Source organism: Chelonoidis abingdonii, chromosome 10, assembly GCF_003597395.2.
Source record: "Chelonoidis abingdonii isolate Lonesome George chromosome 10, CheloAbing_2.0, whole genome shotgun sequence".
Classification (NCBI taxonomy): domain Eukaryota; kingdom Metazoa; phylum Chordata; order Testudines; family Testudinidae; genus Chelonoidis; species Chelonoidis abingdonii.
Genome location: NC_133778.1, coordinates 51,517,089 through 51,533,067, shown reverse-complemented (window position 1 = coordinate 51,533,067; position 15,979 = coordinate 51,517,089). Strand labels below are relative to the sequence as shown.

General features: G+C 39.2%; 1 protein-coding gene across 2 annotated transcripts in view; it reads left to right on the top strand.

The window, feature by feature from the left end:
• GALNT13 (polypeptide N-acetylgalactosaminyltransferase 13) overlaps nucleotides 1-15,979 on the top strand; it is a 379,070-nt gene that overhangs the window by 157,216 nt on the left and 205,875 nt on the right. For both annotated transcript variants that reach the window (XM_075070223.1, XM_075070224.1), the window contains one exon: nucleotides 8,476-8,644. In XM_075070223.1, the coding sequence (XP_074926324.1) occupies nucleotides 8,476-8,644 (169 nt within the window). The remainder of the gene's footprint in view (nucleotides 1-8,475; nucleotides 8,645-15,979) is intronic.

Genomic DNA, 15,979 nt, shown 5'->3' with positions numbered 1-15,979 from the left:
GACCTTCAGAGCATACTGCAAAGGCCATTGTATTTCCTCACAGCTACAGAAAACAAAAGACACTAATCGGAGATATTAGAGAGAGAGAGAGAGAAGCATTTGCGCTTACACAGAGCTCTGAATGGGTTTCCCAGACCTGAAGAATTGTCACAGCTAAATAAAGGGTGGACCAGATTGCTTAGCAGAAATAGTTAACGCATTTCAAGGGACCATTCAAGGTGAAGCACTCCATTAACACTCCTCCAGTCATGGTGGGGGGGCAGTAGATGGGGAGTGGGGGGGACATTAGTGGGTTATAGATTGTAATAAGCCATAAATCCAGTGTGTCTATTTAGTCCGTGATTTTTAGAGTACAGCAAAGTTATTAATTTAAACTCCGAGGCTCATCTTTTGAAAGTTTTGTGCAGGTTTTCCCTTGAAGAAGACTAAAAGGTCAGATATAGAGTGATGGGTTTGTGAAAAGTGTTCTACCACATAACCTGTGGACGAGATGGTATTGTCTGTCATTTTTCTGTGAGTTCATTCAAGAGCATAGTAATTGTCTCATTTCACTGATGTAGTTGCTATTGGGGGATTTAGTGCACTAGATGAGGTCACCACATGCTGTGATAGGCATGTGTAGGACCCACAAGTGTGTTGTGGGGAGTGTTGATCATTGTAGCCGTGGAGATATGTCTGCAGGACTTGCATCTGTTCTGGCAGAGTCTGGTGCCACTTTGAGTTAGTGTCCGGGTCTGATGATGAGCGTGGAGAGATTGGTGTGTTGTTTGAAGGCCAGAAGAGGGGGCTCAGGAAAGATTTCTTTCAGGATGTTTTTTAAGGGAGGGACACTGGACTAGGGAAAGGGAAATCAGGAGAACATTAAAGAGTAAACTAAATCGTGTTAATAACTAAATCATGTGAATAGTTTGGGAATAAGGTCAACGCTCTTAATGGTTTAGTGCCAATCAACTATGCATGACATCTGAGTAACTCAAACTTTTGTTATCTGGATTTATGAAGTTCAAATATATTCAAAAGTTACATGCTTAGATCATCAACTGGGCCCCAGAGACCATCTGCTCTAATAGTGTCCCTCACCTGACTGATAAACAATCTTGATGTTACTCTGGGAGGAGTCTTCTCACCCATTCTGCTTGCTGATAGAAATTGTTCTATGATATTGATTGTCTAGCAGAAGATGCCCTCTTGAGGACTACAGTTAATGTCTACTGGATTTGATACAGTCAGAGATTATTTCTTATAGACACTCTGGGCACAGTCAATTTGCTCAAACATGAGAGAGAAGATAGAATCTGTTTTGGAGCCATAATAAAAAATAGATTTTTCCTATGTTACAAATGTATCTGATTTAGACTATATATCCAGCTTTATTTTAAAAAGTACTAATGAATGGTGGTTTGCTTAAATACATTTTATATCTTACATAAAGATTGAACGTGGGCTGGCTTTGTTGCATTTTAACCACAATACAGCTATAATTCTGCATGGCAAGAATGTTATCTAAGGATGAAATTTAATCTATTTTAGTTACAGTACACAGCATGAGTACAGACTCTGTAGGAAGTTATTTAGCTTTGTAGACTAAAAGCTACAATATAGCAAAATCTCCTTTTGAAGTTTTCCCCTGATGCACTTCAGTGAATAACTGTAGAGCAACAACAGATTGCGGTGGTTCTCCAGCTTTAAGAGTGTATAGTTCAAGCTTTCAAGAATGAATGTGCAAGTTGCAGGCCTGGTCTGTGCCTTATTTCTTAATTTATAATGTTCACAATGGCAACCAGAAAACATTGTTCAGTAGAGTACCATGCTATTGCCATGAAATTCCTGGATCCATCTGCTGATGCTGCTTGAGGGAAGCTGTTTTGTATTGCTGGACCTTACCTGTTTGCACAAATTGCTATTAAGTCTGAATTATCAAGTCCCTATCTCAGGGATTTCCACCAGGTGTTAGTGTGTTTAAATACTAAGTATTTCTCTTCCTGTTAGAGCCTGGTACTATGAAATGAAACACCCTGTCACAGCAGATAATGGAACAGATCCCACAGATTGTATTTAACTACATTTTAATAGGAGGTGAGCTTCTGCAAGGGTAGGTATCAGGTCACAGCCAGTGACTATATCAGTGATAGGGCTGATCAAAATTTTATCAACTGATTTCAGCTAAAGAAAAATTTTCATTAAATTTCTGCTTTCTGCAGAATTCTTGTCAAAAAAAAGCAACCTGAAGACCAAATACCTCTCAACTGAAATATTTCACTTGAAAACCAAAATATTTTGATTCAGACTTGCTGCCACAGTGCCTAATGGGAACTGTAGTTTGGTTGTCTTGCATGAGCATGGCTCCTCAGCTAGACTTCATTTCTCATGCTGTGCCATGGGACTCCCGTAATGTATCATCCCCCTTTCAAAAATGGAGACTATGGGACTTCATGGGAGGTGCAGTCAACCAATGGCATAAGGCACTACAGCTCCCATGAAATACAGCAGCAATATTTCCAAACTGAAATGTTTTGGATTTCAGCCAAAGTGTACATGTGTAGTTTTTGTTTTTGTCTTTAAACCAAAAAGTTTAAATTTCCAGCCAGAGGGAAGTGGGAAGTAGGAAACCTCTGACTAGCTATAGTATATGGATGATGTAACTTTACTGTGTTAATCATGTTTAAGCTTTTGAGCATGAGATTTATAATGATGATTTAGTTGGTGTTGGTACTGCTTTGAGCAGGGGATTGGACTAGATGACCTCCTGAGGTATCTTCCAATCCTAATATTCTATGATGCTATGTCCACTGGTGTTCCTGCAAGCCTCAGCAGACTCAATCTGAGCTGAGTGCCTGTTCAGTTTATCATGTGATGTCTCTCCAACAAAGCTGCTTCCTCAGTGTTCACTGAACTTTAGTTATGAAGCTGATCACATCTCCAGCAAGGAAACACTATATAGTTCATATAGTACAGTACCTAATCTACTGACTGGAACAGCCATGTCAACTAGGTACAGGTCCTAACCTGAAAGGCTTCTCTGCCAGGTAGATTGCATATTTCACTCCAAAGCATAATTGATTTAGTTGGGGTTGGTCCTGCTTTGAGCAGGGGGTTCAAGTAGATGACCTCCTGAGCACTCTTCCAACGCTAATCTTCTATGAGTCAGCTATGAGTCTAAGAATATTTGTTTTGAACTACTAACCTATGTTGAAGCATTAGCATTATTTCCTCCTGGCCTATTTAGAGGTATTGTGGACCAGTATAGGTCCATTTCTTAGTTTTATATTAATTTTGCATGAGGTGGAGGCAGAAGACATAGGGGCGTCTTTCCTGGCCTGATTGCCTTGCAGAAGGGGCTGGGGACAAACTTTCTCCCTAGTTTCACCACATTTGTAAGGAAGACTGTCTGCTATAGAGAGGAAGGAGACCACAGGCATGTGGAAACCAGCTATCTGGCTAGGTATATGCCCCACCCACCTCTCTGGTGGCAAAGGGATATGAACACTTTGAAGGCTTGCTACAACATATTCACTCTTCCATTTCCCAAGATAGCCCTACTCAGACTGGGGGATTCATCCTTTCCCCCTTTCCATTTATGCTACATTTGTGGGGATAAGGCAGTTTATCTTGCTCCTTCCTTTGCCCTCAATGTTTTCCTCCCCTGGCTTCTTAAGTCTTGCTTCATTCTATGGCCAGTTTCATGCTGCTGTACAGAGCAGTGGTTCTCGAACTTGATTGTACGGCAACCCCCTTCTGACAACAAAAATTACTACATGATCCCAGGAGGGGCAATCAAAGCCAGAGCCATACTGCTCCAGATGTGGGGGAGGGGCAGTGAGAGGGCAAGGCCAAAGCCCAAGACCCACCGCCCAGGGTGGGGTGGGGTGGGGTGGGGTGGGGGAGGCCAAAGCCAGGGCTTCAGCTTCAGCTCTGGGAGGTGGGGCTCAGGGTTTGGCTCTGGGCCCCAGTAAGTTTAAGATGGCTCCAGCAACCCCATTAAAACAAGGTCCCAACCCACAGTTTGAGAACCATTGGTCTAGAGAGAGGCTATACTCAGGGCCGGCTCTAGCCATTTCGCTGCCCCAAGCATGGCGGCATGCCGTGGGGGGCGCTCTGCCGCTCACCGGTCCCGCGGCTCCGGTCGACCGGAGCCATCTACCGCCCTCCTGGTGACTGGCAGAGCGCCCCTCATGGCATCCCGCCCCACGCACACGCTTGGCGTGCTGGGGCCTGGAGCTGGCCCTCGCTATACTCTCTGACATCTTCAGCGAACAGGTGACAGAACTTAATCCAGTAAGAAGGGTGGGAGGAAGGGATTCTGAGTCTGTGTAAAAACTGCACCCTATTACAATTCTTAAATACACGATTTGATTTTAAGAGTCTGACCCTCTCTTTTCACCAAAAAGTAAGCGCCAAGGATACAGCAGTGCTTCAACATTAGTGGCTGTCATTATAAAGATTTTACGTGGTTTTTATAATGCAGTGAGATTTTTAAAGCACTATGGAAAGTTAACAATAAATAATGTGGCTGCTGGTGAGGTGAGATTGCCAAATGCTGTTCAGGGAGAATTAAAAGAGCAGAACAACATACATGACTACTACTTCCTCTCTTGTGGGCTAAGTGTATTTCCAAGGTAAAACCCAATGATTAGGAAGCATATAGAGCACTATAATTTCTTATCATTCCTTCCCTAGAGCCAGATGTAAAGAACCAGCAACTGCCCAGACTCAGAAAAACTATTTTATAAATGTCAAATGAGCATTTAGTAGTAGTGCTGGTGCATAGTGTATTTAGCTCTAGGGAGGATGCTGCTGACCCTGAGGCACGTTAAACAGTGAGCCTGTCATATGCACATAGAAACACACAACTTTATGGAGCAGACCGAAAATTTCAGAATCACCACTTGCAGTTCTAAAGTGGCCCCAGTTTTAAGAATCCCTCTGATTTCATTTTAGGTCACAGTCACAGTGAAACCTAATGTAATTCTTCCTCTTGCAATGTATAAATGTGCTGATATTGATCAAAATGGGCATAATAGATGGATTCTTTAAAATGAGTTGTACTATATTCTTTGTTCATTTAAAGTGTAAACTAGAACTGGGGAGATCAGATTTCTGTGGTGTGGTCAAATGCTACGTACACTATCTGTAGTCCATGATTATATATATATATAAAAGCCAAACTTCTAAGCTCATTTCTATTAAATTTACTGAACAAGGACTAATGTCTAATTTGTTTAGTGAACCCATCATTCTCCAGTCTGCTCAGAAGTCCTTCATCTTCTGTGGAACAATGATGATTTGGAAAGGCTTTTACAGGTGTTCGTTTTCTTTGTTGCAAGCATAAGCAATTTTAATGAATAAATGGCTACAGAGGCTCTGATAAGTAACAGCTTCCTCCAGGCATTTATGCTAGGTGTTTTGGTTTTTTTGTTTTTTTTTCAAAACCAATCCAGTTCATTCCAATGCTAAGGAACCGAAAACACGAACAGACAAATAGAAATGGGAACCTTTTGAAAAGTAAGCCACTATATTCTCTGAAAAATATTGGGAGATCCATGTGGATATTGGAATACTGCACAGCCTGCTGAGGAGGAAGTCATGATTCATGAACTTCATTGGCAAGCTAAGCATGAAGATAGTTTGCTTCATGTATGGGCACACAATATTTCTAAAGACCTCTATTAAATTCAGTGAGACTTTTTTCCATATGGGTAGTCCTATGCAAAATGGGAATGATTAAACATTCTATAGGAAGGATATTATCACTAAATTGTATAGACTTCTAAATTATTTCTGTAGTTCCTGTAAAAAGATTTAACTCCCTTAACCATTCCTGCAGTTGTGGGCTCCTACCCCCCATAACCTGTGACATATACTGAATATCTGTTATAACAAGCATTTATCTACACCAGTTTGTGATGACTTGCATAACTCATTTGTGGCTTTGCCAGTCATGAGTAATGCAACCATCCCAAATTCATTCTATAAAGATATAATAGTGGATCACACTCTCGTGTATTCCATTTCTCTCTTGGTAGACTTCTCTATGTATCAGGGAATAAGCTAAGGTGGAGGGATCTTTAAAGATTTTGTTTTTATTGATTTGTGTCAGATTTTAAATGGCATGGTATAAATGCTGGTTTTTATGCTCATTTACCTACACTTAGTTATTAGCAGGCAGCGTTAATGCTTCCTAGTTCCATTTTTATTACGTTCTTATTTTTTCAAGCCAAGTATGGATGGAAATGTACAGGAAACTGAGGACTAATATTGCATTATAAATTTCTGCAATTTAATGTGTAAAACTGGGTTGTGCGTGTTGTTTTTTTCCCCAGGATCCAAAGCAAATTGGTTAGTGCAATTAAATCCTTCAAAAAGCTTTGAGTTCATTGCAGTCGATTGGTTTTGTAATGGTTTATAGGACTGTGTTCTGTCACACAATTAATACAGTTAAGAGTGTTTTTTTCTACTTTTATGGTTTAAATGTTTCACATGAGAGTGGGGTTCTCTCAGATAATTCTCAGGTTAATGCTGTTAGTGGACAAGCTAATAGATCAAGCTGTTTAATTTTGGTTCAATAAGTGGGACATCCTTTAGGACGGGTTGGCAATCTGTGGCACGTGTGCCAAAGGTGGCACATGATCTGATTTTCAGTGGCACTCACACTGCCTGAGTCCTGGCCACTAGTCTAGGGGACTCTGCATTTTAATTTAATTTTAAATGAAGCTTCTTAAACATTTTAAAAACCTTATTTACTTTACATACAACATTAGTTTAGTTATATATTGTAGACTTATAGAAAGAGACCTTCTAAAAACATTAAAATGTATGACTGACATGCAAAACCTTAAATTAGAGTGAATAAATGAAGACTCAGCACACCACTTCTGAAAGATTGCCGACCCCTGCTTTAGGATATCCTATTAAACAGCCTATTTTATAGGAATGCTGTGGAGACATTCCTGGGATGAAATCCTGATCCCATGAGTGTCTCTTGGGAGTCTTGCTATTGACTTCATTAGGGCTAGGATTTCACCTCTGGCAAGTGAGACCTGGCTCCTGCCCCGCCAGAGGTGACATCAGTGCTTCAGAGAAGGGTTCCTCTTCCTTTGCTTTTGGTATGGTTTCCTGAGATCCAGCTTTTTTGGGGCTGTTGATCAAAGCGGCTTCTTTTGTTTTCTCCCTCTCTACCACCCCCCCCAGCAAGCTGGACAACTGTGCCCCCTGCACACACCACCTCCGCTTAAAGGTGAGATCAATCTCAGGTTTCGGAAACCATTTTTAATCAAAATATGGCATTGTTTCAGATTTTAAACAGTAAGTTGTTAAAATATTTCATTTGTTTCTTTGATTCTGGGAAATGGCTTCTGAGGTTGTGTAACAATGTCTGGGCAAATTATGTCACACTAATATCCCTGGGTATTTTCTGATTAACTTTAAGAACTGACACACAGTCTTCCTTCGCCAAACCTTCAAAACAAACCAATCAAATGCCTGTGCAGATTTGATTGTAGGATCAGGGCCACAGTGGCAATGTTTTTATTTGATTATCCATGTCGTCATCATCAGATAAATCTTGACACTGAAGATCTAGCAATTTTATTATGCTGATTGTTTTCAAAAGAATGCTCTTGTCTTTTGGATTGATTTAACATGTAAATAATTAGTTATATTAGTTTTCTTGGAGATTTATTTTTTCATTTAAATACACTTTGAAGGTACATAGTGAAATTGATTGTACCTATAACATTGTTTTTCAGCAGGATGTTCCTTGCCACTTTTTTGTCTTGTATAATACGATGATGTAATTATATCTCAAGTTCAATATACTTTTTATTTTGATACTGAGAAACTTAGGTTAAAATGTTCTATATTCATTTTCTATGTCTTATGTACAAATACCTCATCAAATATATTATAAATATATAAAACATGTATTCTGTTTTATTGTACCAATACTGTAGCATAATTCACATTGAGATAATGTAGGTTTACAATCTTCTCGCTCTGGATTAGTTACTTTATGGCTAGAATATTTAGTGCATAGAAAGTCACCCTTGACTGCTAAAGGTTAGGAGTTTGGATTCAATTTTCATAAGCATCATAATTTGGATGCTTATATAAATCTCATCCAAATCTCTTGTATATGCAAAATTTCACTGGGAATATGATATTGTGACACACAAATTGTTGTTCTCATTATATCTATATATATGTTTCATTACTATTATATGTGGTCTCTGCCAGAAACTAGAAGTGGGCGGAAAAATGTATTTGAAAATTCTTATTTATTTATTCATTTATTTTTTTAAAGAAAAAGTCTTGATTCAAATTCAGGTCCAGATATGGGTGAAATCTCAGTCTGGAGTGCAGACTTTTTATTTTTCTCTAAATTACCCCCTGTTGATAGATGCCAAGTCTCCTATTTAATGCAGAATGAAACCAATACACAAATATTAAAAGTGGGTATTTTGTTATCTTGTGTTACAGCTGTTATTTCAAGAAACCAAGAAGGACCTGGAGAAATGGGAAAGGCTGTGCTCATTCCCAAAGATGACCAGGAGAAAATGAAAGAACTGTTTAAAATCAACCAGTTTAACCTTATGGCCAGTGACTTGATTGCACTTAACAGAAGTTTGCCAGATGTAAGATTAGAAGGGTGAGTTTGTAATGCACTGTGTAATTTTCAACACACGTGGCTCAAAAATCACACTGAGCCGTATTTTACCAATAGATATTTTCCTAGGATTCCTAATTGATTTCAGGGCATGATAGGGCTCAATATATGATAATTTAATACTTGATTATTTTCACTGGTTGTTTGAAGAAGCTGTTTGAAAACATAATAATTTATCTTTTATATTCCCGTACTTACAAAATACCTGTCAATGGCAATGGAAGTGTGTGTGTGTGAGGGAGTGTACTGAGGAGAATCAATCACATTTTCTAATGTGCCTTTTATTTGTATGTTTTTTAAATTGCTATCAGCAGACAATTGTGGCATGCACTGAACAATTTATACAGCACTCAGTTACCAGCTATAGTACCTGAGGGGAAAAACAGTCTCTCTAATCATTCTGATTGAAACATATTAGGTGAAGATTTAACATGTGTATGCTTAATCAGAATCTTACCTTTTTTTAAAAAAGGTGGTAAGAACTATTCCCAAAGGCTAGAAAAATGTCCTGAGAAATCAGTACCAACATTTTTTCTCTAGTACCAGCTCTAAAGTTGTCTTCTAATACAAAGTTTTATGTATTAAAAAACATTAGTGTTCCACATGATGTACCGGAAGTACTGTACAATGTCAGGTTGCATCAATCACTTCATATCATGGCATATGACATAGCTATCTAATGTATGTTACATAATTGAGATCATAGTTACTTTTTTTCCAAGGGGGACTTCTGAATATGTTATAAAGTGTCCGTATTTACTATCTGAAAATTCATAGTCATTACACACATAGATAGCTCCTAGCACTAATGGTAGAAAAGTAAATTATCCCATGACTGCATGGTGGCTTACATCATAAGGTCTTTGTAAAGTCCTGACTGTTCTGATTACTGTAACTTTTATGTTACAAAAAACTTGGTTCAGATTTGCCATCATTACAAAATTGTCTTGAGGAATTTTCTGTAATGTGCTGGCTTTGTGGGTGTCAATGAGTGTGTTGCCCTCAAATCGTAAAGCCATGTAGCGGCTTTGAGATCTATGAGTGTCAGTACGACAACTCTCCTTCAGTTCCAAAGGGCTATTTTTAATTGAGTCAAAGGGCAAATATGCCATCCACTGTGCTCTGTGTGTGTGTGTATGTATGTATAAACATGTGATTTATATAATTGTCATTGTATGTGGTGCTACAAGTTGTTGTGCGAAACAAAATTCCTCATTCATTGCTGAATGTCATGGTTCAGTGAATGGTAGAAGAAAAAACTCCATATGGTACCTGGCCAACTCTGTATATAGGAGAGGATAGGAGGAAGAATTACCTCCTGTCCCCTTAGCATGTTTATGTCCATATTTCCAGGAAATAATGGAGTTACTGCAGCATAAGCAAGGCCTTTCATTTTCAGTTTTTGCCAATTTTTTCTGAAAAATTTCCAGGTTTAACAAAACCTTTTATTCAATAGTTACCAAGTTTTGGATCACTCAACTACTTGAAAAATTGGATTAAGAAAATCCAACATATGACATTAGGTGTGAGGATAAAAAATTATTCTATCTGTTAAAGTAAGACAATGTCATGGAAGATGCATGCATGTGTGCATATATATGTACCTCGGTGTTGAGTTCAAAAAAATTAGAAGTGCTGGAACTCCCTTGATCCAGCTCCCTGCTCCAGAAGGAGAGATGGCAGCCTAGTAACCTGGGAATCCTAAGGCCTGGTTTACTCTGGGGGGGGAGGGGATGTCGATGTAAGATACGCAACTTCAGCTACGGGAATAGCGTAGCTGAAGTCAACGTATCTTATTTCGACTTACCTCCTGTCCTCACGGCAGGGGATCAACAGCCGTGGCTCCCCCATCGACTCCGTTTCTGCCTCTCGTCTTGGTGGAGTTCCAGAGTTGATGGGAGCACGTTCTGGGATCGATTTATCGCGTCTAGACGAGACGCGATAATCGATCCCTGATAGATCGATCACTACCCACCGATTCGGCGGGTAGTGTGGACATACCCTGAGTATCAGAGCTGCCATCTTTCCTTCTGGAATGGGCCTAGAAGAGGGGGAGAAGGCAGCATGAGGAGACTATGCCCTTCCCTCCTCTACCTCTTCCACTTCCGAAACCACTCTTCTCTATCCGTTGCTTTATTTCTCTCGTCTCCGATATTTACACGGAAAACCTGAAACACTGATTTTTTTTTTCCATTTTTAAAATTTTTTTGTAATAAACAACACCGATAAATTCTTGGGAAATATTAAACAAAAAATGAAGGGCCTTGAAGCATAAAGCTAATGGAATGGAGTGGAAAATCAGCCCCCTAATTTCTTAACTTCATTTTTTGGATATATATAAAAAGATACTATTTTTTAAAAAAAGGCTCAGTCCTCCTAAGGAGGTTTTTAACTGAAATTACATGCACGAAGGATTGACATTAGGGTCAAATTAAATTTTACAGATGTTGGTATCTATTTAAAGATACTTGTAGATTGCTGTCTGTAAATTGAAATCTGGGAAGGCCCCAGGGCTTCGTAACCTCACACCTGAGTTACTGAAGACAGATGAGAGTATTGTTGTACCACAACTGCACAGGTTCTTCCAGACCATCTGGCTCACTAATATCATCTTTGACTGGAAGAAGGGTGGTGGTCTGCCTCTTGTTAGAAAAAGGAAATAAGGCTGAGTGTAATTGCCATTGTAGATGTATTATGCCGTTGTTGGTCCCAGGGAATGACTTTGCTTCTCAGTTAATGTTTTGAATCAGTTCTGAACTTTGTGGCAAAGGCATGAAACTTGGTCATTCCCCTATTGACTAAATCTTTACCATGAGACAGCTTTTTGAGAAAATGCTTGAATTCAATAAGCCATGTGCAGCACTTGATTGATAGACTTCAATCAAACTTTGATTCGGTGCATCAGGTGAGCCTGTAGGATTTGATGACATGACTTGGCATCCCTGGGAAGATAATGTTATTAATAGATGATGATGATAATGAACTAGAAAGCTGTGTTTTGAGATAATGGTAGATACATAGCATGGTTTCCTGTTTCTATGGGAATTCAAGGCTCCATCCTATCACAATCTTTGTTCAATATTTGGTATTCATTGGCTGATGGATAAGCTAGAGGAGGAAGCTGTCAGTGGCACTGAGCTGAATATTATTTTGCTTTGATACCTTTGAATACCTTGATGATATTGTCTTATTGGATCAATCTGTGAGTCACTGTAGTTGATAGCTGATCTGGTAGGGCAAGAACCAGTACACTTTGGTTTGGTTATCAATCAGACCGAAGTAAGTTCCTGAAGGAGTAGGGTGACCAGACAGCAAATGTGAAAAATCGGGGTTGGGGGGTAATAGGAGCCCATATAAGAAAAAGACCCAAAAATCAGGACTGTCCCTATAAAATCGGAACATCTGGTCACCCTATGAAGGAGCCTTTGACAATAGATTACAACCAACTCAGTATTAACCTGACCAGATGGCATACTGATCAGATGGCAACTGTTCAATACTTTGGCAGTGTTGCAGACAGTGCTGGAGTGCTTGGAAGTTGTAGATGCTCATATAGTAGCAGCCAAGTTCCAGTCCGTTCAGTGGTCTTTGTGGAGATGTCACAGCATAAAACTTACCACGAAGCTGTGGATCAACAGAACCCTGGTTATACCAACTTTATTGTATGACACTGAAACATGAGCACAGAGGAAGGCTGAAGAATGGTAGATTGGTGTTTTGATTCTTGTTGGCTTCATCAGCTGCTCCGTATTAAGTGGCAGGACAAGGTCAGCAATAAAGCTATCCATGGCGAAACCCAGTGAGTGCCTGTGTCAACACTGGTTTGTTTTTTGGTGATTTCCTTAGTACAGGCATATTAGGATGGAAGTCCTATAACAAAGCATGTTTACCAAGGACTGCCACTACACAGTAAAGCAATCGCATGGTTGCCTGAAGCTTTGATGGTGTGATCGGTTCACCAGTGACAGACAGACTGAACGGCCAGCCAGTCTTACGGACGTAGCTAGAGCTGGGTGGTACTTGATCTGCATAAGGCTACAGACTTTTTGGATTTGCAACCATGACGATTGGTTTTTGTTTGGGGGGGTTGGGAGGAGATAAATCTTGTTTTGGTCACTTGAAACATACAGAAATATGGGGCTGGCCGACTTTTATCTTCCCCTTTCAATTCTCTAATCCTCATCTGTTCTTATATTTTGCCACCTAGATACTCTGATAATGGCACACATATCAAAAACATAATAAATTGCTACATTTGTTCTCTCAAATGACTACCAAAGTGAATCCCACTTTTACCTTAGTATTGCTGGACTTTCCATCCCTATACAGACACTTTCTGATAAGCTACTCTTCTCTCTGCATTCTCTCTAGCTCTCCCTTCCTTGACAAGGACTTTTTCTTTTTTTAAATAAGATTCTGAGTAGTTAAAAATCCACATGCATGCCTGATCTCACACGCTTATTTGCATATAAATATAAAATGCTTCTCTTTTTTTAATGAACATACTGAAAGAGCAACTGAAAGATAAATTAAACATTAAGTATTAAATGTGTTATGTATTCCATATTTTGTTTTGATGTGGGACTTATAGGGTATCAGCCACCACATGAAAGCTACTATCTGAACAGATAAGGAAGGAAGATAAAGCTTGTCTAAGTAGTTCATCTACCCTAAGGCTCATCATTCTGCAAGAGTGTCAACAGCTGGCATATAAACAGGATCATTTCAGTTATGTTACTTTATCTTCCCTAATCCTTCAGTATTCCCTTAGAACAATATTCATTAGTCAAACTGATTGGCTGGTACTTGTTACTAATAATTTAGTGCCTGATTCTGCATATGCTCAGACACCTGACTAATGTGAGTACTCAGGAGTTGATTTACTCATGTGAGTGTCTGCAGGATTGATTACTAGATTATTTTGGAAAATTGTGAGGCAAGCAAAATTATAAAAATACCAATTTTAAATTATTTCTCATTTAAAAAAAATCATGTTCCTAGAATATCATTATCTACACTTAACTCTCAATTATTTTAGCTTACAACACATTTTTTAGATAAATGAAAACAATTAAATACATACACATTGTCAAGATGTCTAAATCTCCAGTTATGCATGCTTTTAAAATCTTCACTTAGCATACATTGTTCTGCTTATATATGTTTGGTTTAAACATTAACCTCTCCAGCTCTGAGTGGAAATTTAAAATAAAACAAGCAACTCCGCCAGGCCCCACAACACATACATCACTGCTGTTAGGGTAAGTCTCACGCATAAACCATGCACGTATGCACCTCCTTGAACTGTAGTCATTTGAACGTCAGCACAGGTAACAGTTATGACGAAGTTGTATCAGTATTTTTTTCCCTACAAGGCAATATTTCTGGTGATTGTGTAGTAATTTTTAGCAAACCATAACTTACCTTGTACAGTGATATCCGCAGTTATTGTGTGCACAAACAGATGAGCTTCTGTGGTGAAAGTAGTCCTAGCATAGTGGATTTTTTTTCATTGCTCAGAGCTGAAAAGATCCATTTATGAAAACCAAGGACCTGGTTCTCCACTGCAGTGGTGGTGATTTGCATGACTTTGTTTGTGGATTTTTTTTCTTTTGGTGTACAGAATGTAGAGTTGGTGTAGAAGTTCCTACACCACCACCCAGCCTGGATTTGGTTTAGGGAGCACACTGGATGAAAGAGGCCATGTCCAGAATGGTTTACCCTCCACTTCTTCCTCACTCACAGCTTTGGCAGCTGACACAACTTGGAACCCAAATCAGACTGCTCAAAATTATACCAGAGATCAGCCTGGGGGTCACAAAGGTTAGCTTTGCAATACTTGTCCTAAGCTGTGCCATGCAGTTTTCAGGTCTAACCAAGGATCAAGGACTGAATAGTGCAGGGGTAGACAACCTATGGCACACATGCCAAAGGCGGCACATGAACTGATTTTCAGTGGCACTTACACTGCCCGGGTCCTGGTCACCGTGCGGGGCGGGGGAGCTCTGCATTTTAATTTAATTTCACATGAAGTTTCCTAAGCATTTTAAAAATCTTATTTACTTTACATACAACAATCGTTTAGTTATATATTATAGACTTATAGGAAGAGACCTTCTAAAAATGTTAAAATGTATTACTGGCACATGAAACCTTAAATTACAGTGAATAAATAAAGACTCGGCACACCACTTCTGAAAGGTTGCCGACCCCTGGAATAGTGTATATAAGTGTAACTGAGACGATATTTCTGTATAGGAAATTTAGCTTTAAAAGAGGAAAATGTAAGACTCAAAGACTCAGTGTTCTTTTGAAAGGTTGCCTGTTTTCCTGTAAAGCATGACAAAAATAAATTTGTGAAACAGCATGAAACTTACAATATAGGGGATAGCTACATTCTATTTAAGGGAAATGAAGCATTCTGTTAATGCTGCATGAAATGTGTCTACATGCATTTCCAGGATCAAAAGAAGGTGGGTTTTTTGCCTTCTGTCTTAAAGATGAAAAGTATTGAGAGAGATGAAAAACACATTCCATTTTTCTTTCTTCAGACAGATGCTTTCTGTACACTGTGTCTTTAGTGAGCGTTAAATTGTTTTCAGTGCCAACTTACAATACTTTGTTACTGAGGAGGAATATAATTTCATGGTTAATATAGTGAGCATATGACAGTAAGGCATATTTGTATTGACATGGAAGATATAGGCATACATCTTATTTCCATTAGGTGTTGAAGTTGCCCTACCTGCTAGATTATAAAAGCAGTCTTTTCCTGTGAAAATCCAGTGTTTTCTGAATTGCTGTTACCATGGAAACATAGATGAATAGGGAATAAAATGTTCTTGTTGCACAGGTTACCAAGAGTGGTAAGTTTGTGCACGTGCATCCTAAATGAAAGTTCCCACTGCCCAAAGTGCCATTCCTACCACCCTCGTATCTAGGGTAGAGTTTCTGAGTTGTGTGTGACAGTGAACTGATTTATTCGAACACCGGCGAACAAGGTGGGCCAACAGAAGAAACTTGATACAAAAAGTCCTGTTAATTCTCATATAATAACCTGATTCTTCGTTCATGGTATAGTTTTATTGCAAAAAGCATCAGCTCTTTGGCTTTTGGCTTGTTGAGAAATGGAACTATAAAGAAGGCAACAAGTAGCGTGGCCAATTTTTTTTTCCTTCCTGGTCCCTTTATTGTATTTATTCAGTTCCTCAATAGACTCTTTTCCTGTTGTGGTCTGAGCTGGAGTAAAATGAGGCAGATGCTGTTGGTGCCGGGTTCGATATTTTTGTCAGAGGCAGGCTGCTGGTCCATATCTGA